Consider the following 16754-nt stretch of genomic DNA (forward strand, 5'->3'; position numbering starts at 1 on the left):
TAGGCCCCAAGGGTGGAAAGAACCCGGAACCCGGGCTTAGAAAACTTGTCTGACTGCGGGAACACCGTCCTACCTAGTCCGGCCCGCCGCGGCCACAAACTCCCGTCGTACCTCTCGGGAGAGCCGGATGGGTGGAGGTTCGGGCGCGTGGCTCGCCGGGAAATGTAGTTCGTTGAGGGAGGGAAGTCACGTGGGCGCGGAGCGGTGCAGGGCTCCGCGGAGTGGGTGGGGGGCGTCACGTGGGGGCACTTCCGTCTTCGCGCTGGCCACGGCGCAGGCGCAGCGCGGCGCGGCTGCGGGATTCCTTGCGACCCTTCCGGTCGGTGTGGCCAATCCGTGCAGCGCGGAGCGGGGCGGACCCGGGGAAGCGAAAGGATCTTGGGGAGCCGCTGCCGCCACTGCCGCGGCGGGGGGCGCGGAGGGCGGGGGCGGCCTGGGCCGCTGCTGCAAACATGGCCCAGAATCGGGACGGCGGAAACCCCTTCGCCGAGAGCGGCGAGCTCGACAACCCCTTTCAGGTGACTTGCGCAGGCTCCTCGGGGCAGTTGGGTGGATTCCGCTGGGAGCTGAGGGTCGGGCGCGCTCGTCGTCCCTCGCGTGACGTTTGATCCAGAGAAGGGCCGCCACGTGGGGCGATCGTGACTCCAGACCCGCGAGCACTCGGGGGGGCGGGTCCGGTCCCTCGATGGAGCTGGTATTGGCAGTGTGGGGTGAAGGAACATGCCGTGGGACAAAAGCGCAGCCCCCGAGGTACGTTCCTGAGCGCCACCGGCCGTAGAAGGGGGGTCTTGAGGATCCCCTCCGAGGCACGCACCAGGTGCCCGCTGAGCCCCCGTCTCTACCGCAGGACCCCGCCGTGATCCAGCACCGACCCAGCCCGCAGTATGCCACGCTTGACGTGTACAACCCCTTTGAGACGGGAGAGGTGAGCTGCTGGGGAGGACACGGAAGAGGAGGGCGGGCCGCGAACCCCACTGTCTGGGTACAGGGCGCTTTTCTGTGGGCAAAGGAAAGGGCACAGCGATGCCGCCTCTCAGCTGCAAAGGGATGCCCCGGGGTCAGCGATTCCGTGGGAGCTTTATGTAAAGTGGGCTTTCCGAGGACTGAGTCTCAGGAAGACTTAGGGGGGGAGGGGCGGAGGGAGAGTGTAGTTGGGAAGAGGCCAGACTGCTTAGTTGTGCAGTCAGAAAGCAAAGAAGGAGGTTTCTGTTTGTCCCGCCGAAATAGGAACTGGTAAAGGGTTTTGCAGAGTTAAGATCAGTGCTCGGAGCTTCTGCTGAGGAATCTGATGTACAGGGAGATGAGGGCTGACTGGGGTAGTCAGAGCACTCTGCCATTGGCATCTTTTCCGCATGTTCACTGCTGCTGGGAGGGTTGCTGCCATAGATCATAAGTCTAAAGGCAGTCAGACTCCTATGTTTTAGAAGAGCCTTAAGGTCGTTTCCAAACCCACCAGCCGGCACCAGCCTATGCGTCTCCTGCCCCTGGCCCGCTGCCTCCACCCTCGGCTCCCACTTTGCAGTCCTCCAGGAAGCTGAGCCCCACAGAACCCAAGAATTATGGCTCCTATAGCAACCAGGTAAAAGGGGAGGGGCGGCTGGTGACCATGGATGGGCCAGTACAGGGGGCATCCCAGGACTTAGCTCTTTGCCGCTGCTTACACTCAGGCATCAGCCGCAGCTGCCACTGCTGAATTGCTAAAGAAGCAGGAGGAGCTCAACCGCAAGGCAGAGGAGCTGGACCGGAGGGAGCGGGAGCTGCAGCATGCCGCCCTGGGGGGCACAGCCAGTGAGTGGGTCCTGAGAAGTTGTGGGTCACAGGGAAGCTTCCCAGCAGTTGAAAAGGAATGGAGTCCGCTTTTAGCAGCTTTGAATTTTGACTGTCATTTTCTAACCTCTTATTTAGAAAGCCTGTCTTTTTTGTTCGTTGGTTGATTTTTTTTCTTCCTTTCTTTCTTTCTTTTTTTTTTTTTTGTTTTTGGGTCACACCCGGCGATGCACAGGGGTTACTCCTGGCTCTGCACTCAGGAATTACCCCTGGCGGTGCTCAGGGGACCATATGGGATGCTGGGAATCGAACCCGGGCTGGCCGCGTGCAAGGCAAATGCCCTACCCGCTGTGCTATCGCTCCAGCTCCCGTTGGTTGATTTTTTGGTGTCTGGGTCACACCCAGCAATGCTGGAGTGACGCCTGGCTCTGCACTCAGGAATTACTCGTGGCGGTGCTTGGAGGACCATACGGGTTGCTGGGGGTTGAACCCAGGTTGGCCACCTGCAAAACAAGTGCTTTACGTGCTGTACTATCTCTCCGGCCCCAAGAATAGCATTTGTATTTGTTTTACAGGGCGGTTGGGAGAGTTAAACTCAGTTGTCTGTGCAAAGTGTTTAGTGTTATGCAGAGAATTTGTTCCAACTCCTCACCGCTGACATTCCTTCTGCTGCTCTCCCTAATTGCCTTGAGTTCTGAGCAGGAGATGGAGAGGCAGGGTGGAAGTGAGAAGTGAGCCCTTTGTGGGTCCCTCCCCTCACCTCTAAGGTCTCCCTGTTTTCTCTATCTTTCTTGTTCCTTACAGCTCGACAGAAAAACTGGCCCCCACTACCTTCATTTTGCCCAGTTCAGCCCTGCTTTTTCCAGGACATCTCCATGGAAATCCCTCAAGAATTTCAGAAGACGGTATCCACCATGTACTACCTCTGGATGTGTGAGTAGTGAGAGGCTTGCTCGAGAGGAAGAGTTTAGTAGTAATTTGTATATCTCTCCTGCCCGAGAGCCCACTCACCTTAAATTGTGGGGGGAAGGGGCTGGATTTGGGGGCCACACTAAGCATTGTTTTGGGAGTTTCCAGGAGCAGCCTGTTTAGGGTTAATTTTCCTCAGGAGCCCCTATTGAAACTCAAACACGAAAGCTTGTAACTGTATCTCAAGGTGGTTCAATTAAAAAAATATATATATTCCTCAGGAATCTTCTGGGCCACTCTTTTATTATTGTGTAGAATTTTTTAGGCGAGGTAAGTGAGAACCTAGCAAAGACAGTTCTAAGGCCTGGTGCTTGTGCTTTGTTTGTGTTTGTTTTTTTGTGTTTGTTTTTTGTTTTTGTAAGTGTGTGTGTGTGTGTGTGTGTGTGTGTGTGTGTGTGTGTGTGTGTGTGTGTGTTGGGCCACACCCTTCAGTGCTCAGGGCTTACTCCTGGCTATGTGCTCAGGGCTCACTCCCAGCAGACCCCAGGGCACCAGTGGAGTGCCAGGGATCGAACCTGCTGTGTGTAATGCAAATGGCGGGCCTGTGATACGGCTGACCCACTGCACTATCTGGCCAGTCCCTGGTCCGCATGCTGTTTGCCAGCCTGAATCTGATTCCTTAAACTTCATGGTGCCCGGAGCACCACTTGGTCTGCCCGCTCCCTGCAGAGGCAAGGGTGTGCTCTTACCCTAGCTTGTGAATCACTTATATTGGCTTGTTGAGAAGCCGCCTTCCTTTCTCTTCCCTGTTTGGGGAGGCCACGGGTGGACCTGTAGGGGATGTACACACATGCCATTCTCTTCTCTCAGGCAGCACTCTGGCGCTTCTCCTGAACTTCCTGGCCTGCCTGGCCAGCTTCTGTGTGGAGACCAACAATGGCTCAGGCTTTGGGCTGTCTATCCTCTGGATCCTTCTCTTCACTCCCTGTTCCTTCGTATGCTGGTACCGCCCCATGTATAAGGCCTTCCGGTAAGTGCGAAGTTGTGAGGGGGAGCCTCGGGTGGGTCTCACTCCTGTTCCTTCTGCCCTAATTATTTCCCCTGCCCCCCATTTTTTTCTCTTCACAGGAGTGACAGTTCGTTCAATTTCTTCGTTTTCTTCTTCATTTTCTTTGCACAGAATGTGCTCTATGTCCTCCAGGCCATTGGCATTCCTGGATGGGGGTTCAGGTGTGTGAGGCCACTTTCCACTTCGCACCCTTCCCTCCATGCTCCTCAACCAAGTCCCCCCTGAGTACTGGAGTGCTGGACTCAGCTGCTCAGAGATGGAAGTGTTGGCTTTCCTCCTCGGACAGGGCTAGTTTAATAGGAGTCAGGTGGGGCGGAGACAACTGTGGGCAGACCAGGATTGAGGGAGGGGAGAAGGCTGCCTGGGGCCATCTGAAGAGACTTCCTGGAGGCGTCCCTATCAAGGGAGTCTGGAGAGCGGGCCTTAAACTCTGAGGAGAGGAGATGGCATGTCTATAGGATTATGGCCCTTGGAAAGTTGCCAGACAAAGGAGCAGCAACTCTTAATGGGATGGTTGAGAATAGGGTGGACTCGCAACATCAGTGGAGAAGCGGGGACAGCGCCGCAGCTGTGAATGCCCCCCCCACTTCATTGCCACATGCTTCCCTCCTTACAGTGGCTGGATCTCTGCTCTGGTGGTGCTGAAAGTCAACACGGCCGTGGCTGTGCTCATGCTGCTGGTGGCCCTGTTCTTCACTGGCATCGCTGTGCTGGGAATTGTGATGCTAAAGCGGGTGAGGGGCAGAGGGGAGAGTGAGATCATGGGTCCCTTGGGCCTGGGAGGAACTTGAAGAAGGAAATGGGGAGGGCTAAGCTGATGAGCGGGTTTAATGGCCCTGGTAGGAGATGGAGGAAGAAGATGGAAGAAGTATTTGTGTTTGGTGGTGGTGTGCGGTGTGGGAGGAGGGGGTGGTGAAGGTGTTTGTGGGAATAGGGTGTGGTGTATGGTGGTGTGGGAGAAAGGTAAAGAGGGCTGGTGGGTTGTGGTGGTGGTGGGTGTGGTTTCCGGGTGTGTGTGTGTCTGTGTCTGTGTCTGAGGCGGTGTGAAGGGATGGTTGTGACTGACTGAAGATACGTGTATGACAGTGACCAAGGTAGTATGTGGGGTCGGTGACTGTGACAGTGGCTGAGGTGTGTGTGTGTGTGTCTGTGTGTGAGACAGTAGCTGAGGTGGCGTGTCTGTGACGGTGGTTGAGGTGTGAGTGTGTGTAAGACTGGCTGAGGTGTGTATTGTGACAGTGGCTGAGGTGGTATGCAGGGGTGGTATGTGAGTGATTGAAGTGTGTGTGAGAGAGACAGTGGCTGAGATGGTGTATGAGGATGGTGTGAGAGATTGTCTGAGGTGGTATGTGGGGATGGTGTGTGTGAGACAGTGGCTGAGGTGGCTTGCGGGGGCTTATGTGACTGAGGTGGTGTGTGTGACAGTGTTGTTTGTGTGAAAGTGTGCGGACTGCAATGCCTGCCCTCTCTTGCAGATCCACTCCTTGTACCGCCGCACAGGTGCCAGCTTTCAGAAGGCCCAGCAGGAGTTTGCAGCTGGTGTCTTCTCCAACCCTGCCGTGCGAACTGCCGCGGCCAACGCAGCCGCTGGGGCTGCAGAAAATGCCTTCCGGGCCCCCTGACCCCACGGGGGTGCCTGGCCTTGCCGCCAAGGGTGCCCACGAGGCCCCTGACCCGGAGGTCCGGGACTCCGAAACACATCACTACTTGATGTCTCTGTAGCGCCCCCAATCCCACGGCCATGACTGCTGAACCTGACTTCGGGGTGCGGGGTGCCCATCGTGACGCAGTCACTGCTGCCACCTTCTTACACACCCCCGCCCAGTTTCCCTCCGCTGTGCCAAGGCTGTTGCTTCGGTTATTTAAATAAAAAAAAAAGTTTAAATTTATGAGTGGAACTGAAACTGGGGCTGCTTTTCCGGAATTTGTATCGGGAACGAGGCCTGGTGGGAGATGCTGGGCACTGGGGAAGGGAGGAGGACGCAGGAGGAAGCGACGCGGCGGGCAGCCTCATCTGGAGCCTGTCCGGAGCCTCGCCCCAGTTCCATTAGTGACGCGGGGGCGCCGCTGCCTCTGCGGGGAAGGCTGGGTGCGGCCAGGCGGAAAGGGCTGTTAGCAGGGCGGGCGGGCGGCCGGGGAGGGGCTGGGGCCGGGTCCCGCGGCGGCGACCCGCGGCGTCCGGCAGGACTACAACTCCCGGCGTGCACCGCGCCGGCCCTGCGCCACGCCCCTGCCCCCGCCCCAGCCCAGTCCCATCCCCCGCCCCCAGGCCCGGACCTGCTGCAGCCGGAGCCGGGGCCGCGGAGCGGGGCGGGGAGGGGAGGGGCGCGGGCAGGCCACCCTGCAGACGGCGGCGCCGAGGCCTCTCCCCACCAAGCGTCCTCGGGGCCCGCTGCACCCCTCGCCGGCCCCAGACTTCTTTGCCTCCTCCTCGCCTTTACCCCGCCCTTCCCCGGTCTCCCGGCCGCCGCCCTCTTCTCACTCTCGGCCTGGCCCTTCTCGGCGCCCCTTTGGCTCGGGAGATGCGATGAGCCGGTGCCCCCGCGTCCTCATCTCCGCCGCGGGCACGGTGCCCCTCCAGTGGGGAGGGCGCACCCCGCGGCCCCTCCGTGACGCCCCTCCCTGGGCCCCCCCCGCAGCTGGCGTCCCTGGGCCATGCCCCGAGGGACCCAGCCAGGGGGTGGGCTCTAGAGCGCGGGGGCTGGAGAGGAGGAAGGACGGGGCCCTGGGCGCCTCTGAGATGCACCCCAGCGCCAGAGGGGGCCGGCGCCCGGGCGGCAGGCATGATGCCCTCTCCTAGTGACTCCAGTCGCTCGCTGACCAGCCGGCCCAGCACCCGGGGCCTGACCCACCTCCGCCTCCACCGACCCTGGCTGCAGGCTCTGCTCACCCTGGGGCTGGCCCAGGTGCTCCTGGGCATCCTGGTGGTCACCTTCAGCATGGTGGCCTCCAGCGTCACCACCACCGAGAGCATCAAGAGGTCCTGCCCGTCTTGGGCTGGATTCTCGGTGAGTGGGGTGTAGAGGCGGGTGGGAGAGGCTGCCCAGCCCCACCCCTCCCGGCTAGCTACCAGGGGGCAGCCTGGCCTCTACCCCTCGTTAGGCTGCGTGCACCCTGCCCCAGCGATTCACCAGGCGCCTCCCCTGCCAGGCTGAACATGTACCACTCTGTCCCCAGCTGGCGTTCTCCGGGGTGGTTGGCATCGTGTCCTGGAAGCGGCCGTTCACTCTTGTGGTAGGTGCCAAGGTCTGGTGCACTGGCAGGCAGCTGCCCAGCCCCTTGGGGGGTGCCCGCTTGAGCCCAGAGAAGGGATTCGGCTGCGCAGTTCCTGCCAGCCAGGGCCAATAGTCTGAGAATGTGGCCGCGGCTCTGTTGGTGGTGGAGGGGTCCGCCCCTGGGACCCAGGCCTGAGTCTGCACCCTGTGCCCCCCCCAGATCTCCTTCTTCTCCTTGCTGTCGGTGCTCTGTGTCATGCTCAGCATGGCGGGCTCTGTTCTCTCCTGTAAGAACGCTCAGCTGGCCCGAGACTTCCGAGAATGCTCCGTGGTGAGATCCAGAAAGAGCTGGGGTGGTGGGGGGCGGAGAGCTCCAGGCTCGCCTCTAACTCTGCCGCCCCACTCATACCCAGGAAGGCAAAGTCTGTGTGTGCTGCCCCCCCATCCCCCTCCTGCGACCCTGTCCGGAGTCGGGACAGGAACTCAAAGTTGCCCCCAATTCCACCTGTGACGAGGCCAGGGGAGCCCTCAAGGTGAGCAGGAAGCCCTGTGGCCGAGCACCCCCTCAGGCAACACCCTCTCGCCTCCCTTCTGAGGTCCTCACAGGCCCAGGGTGGGATTTGTCCCCGCCAGTAAGAGTACCTCTCATCCCCTCCCCTTGCAGAACCTCCTCTTCAGTGTTTGTGGGCTCACCGTCTGCGCCGCCATCATCTGCACCCTCTCAGCCATCGTCTGCTGCATCCAGATCTTTTCCCTGGACCTTGTACACACGGTGAGCGGTGAGGGGGTCCCTGGGGTCAGGGCCATGCAGCTATGTGTGTGCTGGACTGGTTGTGGGGTGACAGTTCACGCTAGAGGGCGCTGCACTGGCGTTTGGTCTTGGGAGATTTGTTTGGGGTTCCCAGGAAATGAGGAGGGTGATGGGGAGGGGAGTAAGTGTCCCACAGGAATCCAGTGTCGACAGGAGAGGGGGCATTAGAAGTTGGGCGGAGTCAAGGACTCAAGAAGGTTCTAGGTGGGGCCATAGCGCTAGCACAGCGGGGAGGGCGTTTGACACATGGGTGACATGGGTTCAATCCCCAGCATCCCATATGGTCCCCCAAGCACCTTCAGGAGTAATTCCTGAGTGCAGAACCAGGAGTAACCCCTGAGCATCGCTGGGTGTGACCCAAAAATTTTTTTTAAAAAAAAGGTTGTAGGGGCCAGAGAGAAAGGGCAGCAGGAAAGGTGCTGGCTTGCATGTGGCCAACCCAGGTTCCATCCCAAACACGCTTTTGGGTTCCCTGAGCACTGTCAGGAATAAACTTTGAGCACAGCTGGATGTGGACCTCTTCCACCCTGCAAAAATCAAAACACCGAGGCCAGAGTGATAGGATAGCAGGTAGAGCACTTGCTTTGCTTGTGCCCGACTCAGGTTCCATCCCCAGCCCCCTGTGCCCCCTAGGGGTGATTCCTGAGTGCAGAGTAAGCCTTGAGCACAGCCAGGTGTGGCCCCCAAACAAACAAACACAAAACAAGAGGCTTCTAGATAAGATGTGGGTAAAGGAGTGATGTCAGAGAGCAGGTACGAATCTGGGCACAGATGGGGTGTTCAAAAGGAAGGATTTCTCGCTGGGCAGAGGTCCTGGGTTAGAGCAGGCGTCGAGGCGCTGCTTCTGTGGGGGACAGCTGGAACCCTTCTTAGGTGGGGTGGGGGTGGGTGTGGGTGCTGACTGCCTTCCTCTCCAGCAGCTTGCCCCGGAGCGCTCGGTCTCAGGCCCCTTGGGGCCCCTGAGCTGTACTTCGCCGCCCCCAGCCCCTCTCCTGCACACCATGCTGGACTTGGAGGAGTTTGTCCCCCCTGTGCCCCCACCACCCTACTACCCCCCGGAATACACCTGCAGCTCAGAGACCGATGCCCAGAGGTGAGGTCCAGCTGAGGGAGTGGACGGGCCGGGACCTGCATTGTTGTTGGGGGCGGCGGCATCTGTGCGCGGAGGAGTTCGTTGTTTTCTAGGCTCCACTCCTCTCCCTCATGCCCGCAGCATCACCTACAACGGATCCATGGACAGCCCAGTGCCCTTGTACCCCACCGATTGCCCTCCTTCCTATGAGGCTGTCATGGGGCTCCGCGGAGACAGCCAGGTGAGCCAGTGGCGCCCGGGCGCAGGGAGCCAGCAGGGTAGGGCCGGAGAAGCTGAGTGAGCTACACTCACCAGGCAAAGGTTAACGATCCTTCCTGTTCCTGGCACCAGCTTGTCCGTATGTCCGTTGTCTGTTCTGATCTTTCCTAGAGCCTGTGGGGAGTGGGGTGGGAACTAGGGATTCTTGTTGGGGAAACTTGAGGAAGTGACTGGTACCCAGGGGCAAAGTTAGAGTTGAATGTGGCCCTGCAGCGTGCATGCAGGGGAGTTGGGGCAGCTCAGGTTCAGGTTGACCCTACCCCCCACCTTTTGCAGGCCACTCTGTTTGACCCTCAGCTTCATGATGGCTCCTGCATCTGTGAGCGTGTTGCCTCCATTGTAGATGGTGAGCAGAAGGGCTGGAGCCGAGAGCTGGGCGGGGGGGCAAGAGGAGGCTGAGGTGGCAGTTTAGGGCCAGGAGGATTGGATGTGGCTTCTGGGAAGCCTGGACTTAGCCGAATCCTCCAGGGGACCCCGTAGGGGCAAATGCCCCGACCAGGTTAGGGCTGAGAACATGGGCGCCCGGGGCCTGGCCAGGCCACTGCTCCCCAGCGCCTCCTGCCGCACACAGTGTCCATGGACAGCGGGTCTCTGGTGCTGTCGGCCATCGGTGACCTCCCGGGCGGCTCGAGCCCCTCCGAGGACTCGTGCCTGCTGGAGCTGCAGGGCTCCGTGCGCTCCGTCGACTACGTGCTCTTCCGCTCCATCCAGCGCAGCCGCGCCGGCTACTGCCTCAGCCTGGACTGCGGCTTGCGCGGCCCCTTCGAGGACAGCCCCGGGCCCCGACGGCCGCCGCGGGCCGCCCGCTCCTACTCCTGCTCCGCCCCCGAGGCGCCCCCGCCTTTGGGGGCCCCCACGGCCGCCCGCAGCTGCCACCGCCTGGAGGGCTGGCCACCCTGGGGGGGGCCCTGCTTCCCCGAGCTGAGGCGGCGCGCGCCCCGGGGGGGCTCCCGCCCTGCGGCCGCCCCTCCCCCCCGCGGGGGTCCCCCACGCCGCTTCAGCGACAGCTCAGGTTCCCTCACCCCGCCACCGGGCCTCCGGCCTCCTCATCCTCCGGCTCCCCCGTCTCCGCTGCTGCTGCCACGGTCGCACAGCGATCCGGGCATCACCACCTCCAGCGACCACGGTGAGTCCCCCTCGCCCCATATCCCAAGGGGGCAGCAATACCTGGGACCCTGGGGAGGAATACTAGGCTGCGTCTGAGCACTCGCCACCTAGACCCACTTCTGTGCTGGAGTAGATAACGGAGGAGAGTCCTGGAAGAGGGGCTGGGGGGGAGCGGCAGCTATACCACAGCACTTGCCTTGAACCTGGGCCACCGGTTTGATCCCCAACACCACATAGAGTTCCCCAAGCTCCACGAGGAGTGATCACTGAGCGCAGAGCTTGGAGGAAACTGAATGTCACCAGGTGTGGCCCCAAAAAACAAATCTGAGAGGGGATCTCGGTGCTGGGATTCCCCAGGGCTGTGTGATGTGTGCTTGGGAGCCCATGTGGTGCCAGGAATCAGACCCGCTGGCCTGTGCTGGCCAGACACAGGCTCCAGCCCTCTGAGCTCTCTCCCCGGCCCTGGTGTTCCATGATTTGCAGCAAGAGCCAGTGACCTAATCTACAAGCCGTGGTTTCTCCCCTGAAACACGGGGATCCTAGTACACCCGCCAGTACCAGAAGCAACTGCTGCCAAAGGGTGGGAAAATGCTCAGCTCTCCCTTACCCACCCAGGGCCAATGAGGGCACATGCCTCTGCCAGGTTGTTTAGTCCCTATCTGGATGGATGGTGCCATCGAGTCTCTAGAGGTCTCTGTGGGCAGAGATGGTCGGGGTGAGTCCTGTGGCATGTGCTGAGGGCCTCTACGCATTGCGCCCCTCTTGCCCCGCAGCTGACTTCAGGGACCTCTATACCAAAGTGCTTGAGGAAGAAGCGCCTTCCATGTCCTCTGCAGATACAGGTCAGGCATCTGACTGAGGGGCTGCCCGCGGGGTGAGGGATGCAGGGGTGTTGCTGGTCCTCCTGCCCTTGCCATCCCCGCCCCGCCCCTCCCTCCAGAGCTGTGCTCTGAAGCATGCCTCTTCCGTCTAGCCCGCTGCCCTTCCCCCAAGTTGCTACGTGCCCGCTCAGCTGAGAAACGGCGCCCTGTGCCCACCTTCCAGAAGGTTCCGCTGCCCTCCGGCCCTGCCCCGGCCCACTCCCTGGGGGACCTGAAGGGCAGCTGGCCAGGCCGGGGCTTGGTCAGTCGTTTTCTTCAGATGTCCAGGAGGACCCCAGAATCCAATGGGAGTCCGACTCATGGGCACAAGCAGGTAGGAGCAAGGGGAGTGCAGGACGTTCCCTGCAAGGGTCTCAGGCTTGGGCCTGGGCTAGACTGATGCTCTCTCCTGCACGCCTGCAGGTGCCCCGGAGCCCCTGGGGCCGGCCCGGCCGAGAGAGCCTCCACCTTCGAAGCTGTGGGGATCTGAGCTCTGGCTCCTCCCTGCGGCGCCTCCTGTCTGGCCGCAGGCTGGAGCGTGGAGCCCGGCCGCACAGCGTCAGCCTTAACGGGGGCAGCCGGGAGACCAGGCTCTGACCACCCCGTGGGGTGAGCAGGTCCAGATGAGTGCTGGAGCCACAGGCACCGGCAGCCCCCACCACCCCTCTGCATTGGCCGACACAAAAGAGAAACCTGCTGAATGCCCCCCCGGAACTGCTCCAGCCCCTCTGACCTCGGGGGTTCCTGCTGCTTGGCTTGCCCCTCCAGGCTGGGGGCACTGCTGATGTGCGGGGCTGCGTGGGTCTTCAGCCACGAAGAAACCCCCTTGCTTACAGCATCAGAGGAGGACAGGGAATAAGGGCTGGCTCCCCCCATCACGAGAGGAACGCTGATTCCTGACGAGGCCATGAGGCCCCAAGGCAGTGCCAGTGGGGTGGGCTGGTGAGGCTGGGAGCCCTGAACGTCTGGGTGGCCCCTCAGCTCTGCCACCTCTAGCTGCATGACCCGAACAAGTTATTTAACCTCAATTGCCTGATCCGTAAAACATTGTGAGGACACCTGTTTGTAAAGCTCTGAACACACTAAGTAAGCCTTCAATAAATTCAATTCTCCCCTTCTCTGCTGGAGCCTTTTTTTTTTTCTTTTTAATCATCTGGGGACAGCAGGAGAGCTAGTAGAGGGATCAAAGCACTTGCCTTTCATGCTGATGACCCTGGATTGATCCCTGGCACCACATATGGACCCCAGAGCAGCACCGGGAGTGATTCCTGAACACCACTGTGTGTGTACCCTCCCCCCCAGAAAACAAACATAATACAAGGGGCCAGAGTAATAATACAGTGGGTGAGGTGTTTGTTTGCCTCCCAAGCTGCCAATCTGGGATCAATCCCCAGTACCACATATGGTCCCCCAGAACCCACCAGGAATAATAGGAATAATCCCTGAACACAGCCAGGTGGAAGCCAGGAGCACAGTCAGGTCTGGCCCCAAAACAAAACGAATAGAACAAGACAAAACTCCCTTAACGCATTGATTTCCAGCTTCTACACTCTATCTCTGAGACAGAGTCGAAACTCTTCCTTTCCTCTCGGCCACCTATTCTCCCCTTGCCCATTCATCTCTGCCCCTTCCTCCCCTGTCTCCCAGGCACTCGTAAAGTTTTCAGTCCCTAAAAAAGTGACCCAGCGGCACTTGCCCACCTGCCACTCACTTGGCCTCTAAGATGTTCTTGGCCTAGAGAATCTACATCTTTCCCCATAAAGGTCTCTTTTCCGTTGAAGACATCGTACACTCGATTTTCCCTCATGCTCTCCTCTCCTGGCCACCTTTACCCCCTCTGCCTCTCCCCTTTGCCCCTCTTTCTGTCTTCTCCATCCATTGTAGAATAGTCCCATCAAGATCCTCTGCTTTCAAAACCATCATATGTTCCTGTATTATTTCCTCTTTGACTGCTCCATGAGCAACCCAGGCCGACATGGCCCCAGCTGGACTCTTTCTTTAATTTTTCTTTTAGTTTCTGGGCCACAGCTGGTTGTGCTAAAGGCTTATTCTGCACTAAAGAGTCTCTCCTGGTAGTACCTGGGGACTCTATGCAATGTCAGAAATTGAACTTGGGTCTTCACATGCAAGACAAGTGTTTCACCACTGTCCAGTCTCTCACCTGAGCTGTTGTTTCTGGCCTCAGTTACCTCCTCCTCTCCCATGTTCCCATTTACCATGTTGCCCCAGCATTCACCGAGCCACACATCTCTCAGGACTGGAAATCCTCCTGACTTCTCCCATCCCACAGACCTGCTCCTCTCCCAGTGATCCATGGCTTGCTGGCCACCTGTCATACCAGTCCCCTCTCCCCAGTCACCACACTCCATCCTCCACCCAAAAAAGTGAGATAAATCATCAAGGTTCTGCCAAAATCTAATGGCTTCCCATTTTAATTAGAATCATCTGGAGAGTGGGGCAGACAAGATAGCCCGGGGCATTTGCCTCCTACTGCATAGGGTCCTCCCTGCCCCACTCAAGGAGTGATCCCTGACCGTCCCCAGGGGGGTTCGCCCCCACAACGAAGAAGAATCTCCAGTTTCATCAGACCACATTCCAGTGTAAGCTGGCCTGGTCCACTCTGTGCCAGTCAAACTGCCCCTTGCAGGGAACTTGCTCTTGAAATTGGGTCTAACACTCAGTAGGTCCTCAAAAAACTTAAGCTACTGAACGGCAGCAAGGGTTCTTTTAATAGCAATTGGGGGGGCTTTCCAATGGTGGGGGCAGCGGGGAGCCCTCCGGAGGAGGCAGGGGCACAGCACAGAGATGGCGTCAGGCTGCGAGGCTTCTTGAATAATTCACCATCAAAACAAGCCAGTCCTGGGGAAAGTAGGGGCGCGGTCAGGATGACAAGATGAGGTGTGGGAATGGAGATTGGGGTTCCCAACGGGGCAGTTTCTGGACACTAAATGTTCCTTATCCTAAGGCTCCCAAAGGAAGAAGCTCAATATCTGTGCAAAGCCTCAGCGGGCTGTACTCGGCGGGAACTGAGCCCCTATCAACACCCATCAGGTCAGGCAGGCGGGTTACAGCCCAGGCGCATGCGTCCCTCTCGCCTCCCGCGCCCTCTTTCCGAATAGAAGCCCCAAAACGCTGGCGCCAGAGCTGGACTACAATTGGTTAGGGAGATCAGTCCGTCTCCACAAAGACCAATAAGATGTATGAAAACGTCCTAGGCCCCGCCTTCGGCGTAGGCACCGCCCCTCCCCTCCCGTTAGGGTCCTGCGGCTGCGCACGTGGCTCCGGCTCCCGCAGCTCTTCTCCCGCCCGCTCGGCTCTGCAGCTGCATCTCCCTTTGCGGCCGGTTGAGGCTGCTGTTTCCCTTCGCCCACTGTCGACACCCAGGATGTGGCACCGTTCGCATCCTAATTCTCTCTTTGCGACTGAACTTCACCCTGTCATCATCATTCCTTCTATTAATTACAGGGACCGTCGTATTTTACTAATGACGAGGACATCACATCTTCAAGTCCTGACCTGACTTTTGGGGTTTGGACCGCACACCTACTACCAGGCTTCCTGGAAGCCTGTAGCCCACGGAGTGAGCTGTTGCCCAGAGCGTAGGCGGCCAAAGCTAGCAGTTACAAGGCTGTAGCTTGAGCCAGAACAAGTATCTAATCTCGTGTCCACTGTGGAGCCGGACATGCGGCGCTTGGGGCGTGGGGGGTGGGGGGCGGAGGGAGCAGGCCGGCGAGTCTGCACCTGAAAGGAAGCAGCAAGACCCAGCAGGAGGTGTGTGGCACCTTCCACAGTTGATCTCAACTTTTGTGACAGCTGCCAACTTTTGTGACAAAGTGCACCTCTGGAAACGCAGTTGACTTGTCTTGTTCAAACTTGCTCACACTGGGAACAACCCCAATGTTAATGGGGTTTCCACAGCCCCATTGCCAAGTTCATGAACTTTAATCTTGACCTTGAAGCCGAATTCCCCGCCTACCTTAGAAATAGGCTGGCTGTGGGCTGGAGCGATAGAACAGAGGGTAGGGCGCTTACCTTGTACGCAGTCGACCCCGGTTCGATTCCCAGCATCCCATATAGTCCCCTGAGCACCGCCAGGAGTAATTCCTGAGTGCAGAGCCAGGAGTAACCCCTGTGCAGAGGTAGGTGTGACCCAAAAAGCAAATAAAATAAAATAAAATAAAAAAGAAATAGGCTGGCTGGAAGAAATTGCAAAGGAAAATCTGTAAAAGGGGAGTTTGGGCCAGAGTAATAGAATGGCAGGTAGAGTGCTTGCCTTGTGTTCTACAACCAACCCAAGTTCAGTTGCCAACGCCACATGTAATTCCCTGAGCCTGATGTCAGCAGACCCCACAGGTGACTCACATGAGCCAGAGAGGAGAGAAAGACGGTCACCTTCTCCCAGTCTGCCTCTGCCCCCGGGACCTGCTGGGAAGACTAGGACTGGTAAAGTTTATAATGAGCCCCTGCTTGGCCCGGGCCTGAGCAACCCCTCCCCTGCCAGCCCCACCAGGTGGCCCTCAGGCCACAACTGAAATCCGCTTGGTCTTTCTGGCACGGGAGTTGATCCCCATCACCCAATTTTCTCAGGGAACTACAGACACAGGTTGGAGCTAGGATTTGTTCTTTGCAGAAAAAAAGCCAGTCGGAGGCCTTACCCAGGGTTTTCGGGGTTCTTTTCTCACCTCACATAAAAGAATTCCAGGAGCACACAAGCAGTGAAGTGAAACAGATTTTATTTGGAGGGTTTTTGAAGGTATGGGGGCAGGGAGGAGAGAGAGAGAGACAGAGAGAGAGACAGAGAGACAGAGTAACGCACTCAAGGGAGAGCATGGGCTTCTCCAAGGGCAGAGAGAGAGCTCCTACACACATCCCAGCATTAGACATGAAAGCATGAAAGTATGTCTCAAGAGGGGAAGATGAGGGCAACACGTGTACTCGGGGGCCACATGTGCTTGGCCAAATGGGCACAAGCAGCACATGAGCTCGGGCAGCATATGTGCTGCCCTTCCTTTATTCAAGGTGGCTTTTATAGGGCATCTTCTCCAGATGTCTTGGTCTGGAATGTTCTGAAGTCTTCTCTGGGATGAATTGCCAAAATTAATTGGATTAAGGGGAAGGTCTGAGGGTATTCAAGGAATTTCCTTCATGGGGAGGGGTTCAATCCCCTCAGGGTCCGCTGCTGAAGGTCTTATCTTGGATCTTGTTCGACCTTGGGACTTTTACTTCTCAGGAATTTCATTGTCAACTCTGGTGGCCTTCCTCCCTAGACATTTCATTGCCATGAGGACCTTCACTGTCTGTTTGCTTGCCTACATCAAGCCCACCAGGAGTGATCGCTGAGTGCAGAGTCAGGAGTAAGCTCTGAGCACCTCTGGATGTGGTTAAAAATAAATAAATAAATAAATAAATAAATAAATAAACAAAACATCAGAATTTGATCCCATCCTTTTCCTCCACTGCCCCCCAGTCATCGTCCCTCACCCCAGACCCCTTCACTTTATTTTTCTTCCTACTTCTCATAGGCGTCTGAACTGATCTGGGTTTTGGCTACCACCCCAAGTAGAACATATGCTTTATAAACCCAGAGACTTTGTTGTTGTATTCATTGAATAGCCCTATGTACTAGTACGAGTGCAAACCCTGGTATATAGTAGATGACCAAAAC

At 58.1% G+C, this 16754-nt stretch overlaps 2 protein-coding genes across 4 annotated transcripts; both read left to right on the top strand.

Annotated features, from left to right (window-relative positions):
* Positions 1–331: 331 nt before the first annotated feature.
* Positions 332–5634, top strand: SCAMP3 (secretory carrier membrane protein 3). 2 transcript variants are annotated; one of them, XM_055138979.1, is made up of 9 exons: positions 332–518; positions 848–925; positions 1457–1579; positions 1668–1788; positions 2572–2700; positions 3547–3706; positions 3805–3906; positions 4362–4479; positions 5221–5634. In XM_055138979.1, exons 1-9 carry the CDS (start codon positions 453–455, stop codon positions 5365–5367), a joined length of 1044 nt encoding a protein of 347 aa, XP_054994954.1. In that variant the 5' UTR covers positions 332–452; the 3' UTR covers positions 5368–5634. The 2 variants fall into 2 exon arrangements, with proteins under 2 accessions (XP_054994954.1, XP_054994955.1); XM_055138980.1 differs by lacking the exon at positions 332–518 and adding an exon at positions 569–750.
* A 357-nt stretch (positions 5635–5991) lies between these two features.
* On the top strand, positions 5992–12207 carry ENTREP3 (endosomal transmembrane epsin interactor 3). 2 transcript variants are annotated; one of them, XM_055138602.1, is made up of 12 exons: positions 5992–6753; positions 6923–6979; positions 7181–7291; positions 7374–7493; positions 7625–7732; positions 8689–8864; positions 8985–9084; positions 9399–9468; positions 9694–10248; positions 11003–11071; positions 11203–11423; positions 11513–12207. In XM_055138602.1, exons 1-12 carry the CDS (start codon positions 6529–6531, stop codon positions 11684–11686), a joined length of 1986 nt encoding a protein of 661 aa, XP_054994577.1. In that variant the 5' UTR covers positions 5992–6528; the 3' UTR covers positions 11687–12207. The 2 variants fall into 2 exon arrangements, with proteins under 2 accessions (XP_054994577.1, XP_054994578.1); XM_055138603.1 differs by having other exon boundaries at positions 8692–8864.
* Positions 12208–16754: the final 4547 nt, after the last annotated feature.

Source organism: Sorex araneus, chromosome 5, assembly GCF_027595985.1.
Source record: "Sorex araneus isolate mSorAra2 chromosome 5, mSorAra2.pri, whole genome shotgun sequence".
NCBI classification, from domain to species: Eukaryota; Metazoa; Chordata; class Mammalia; order Eulipotyphla; family Soricidae; genus Sorex; species Sorex araneus.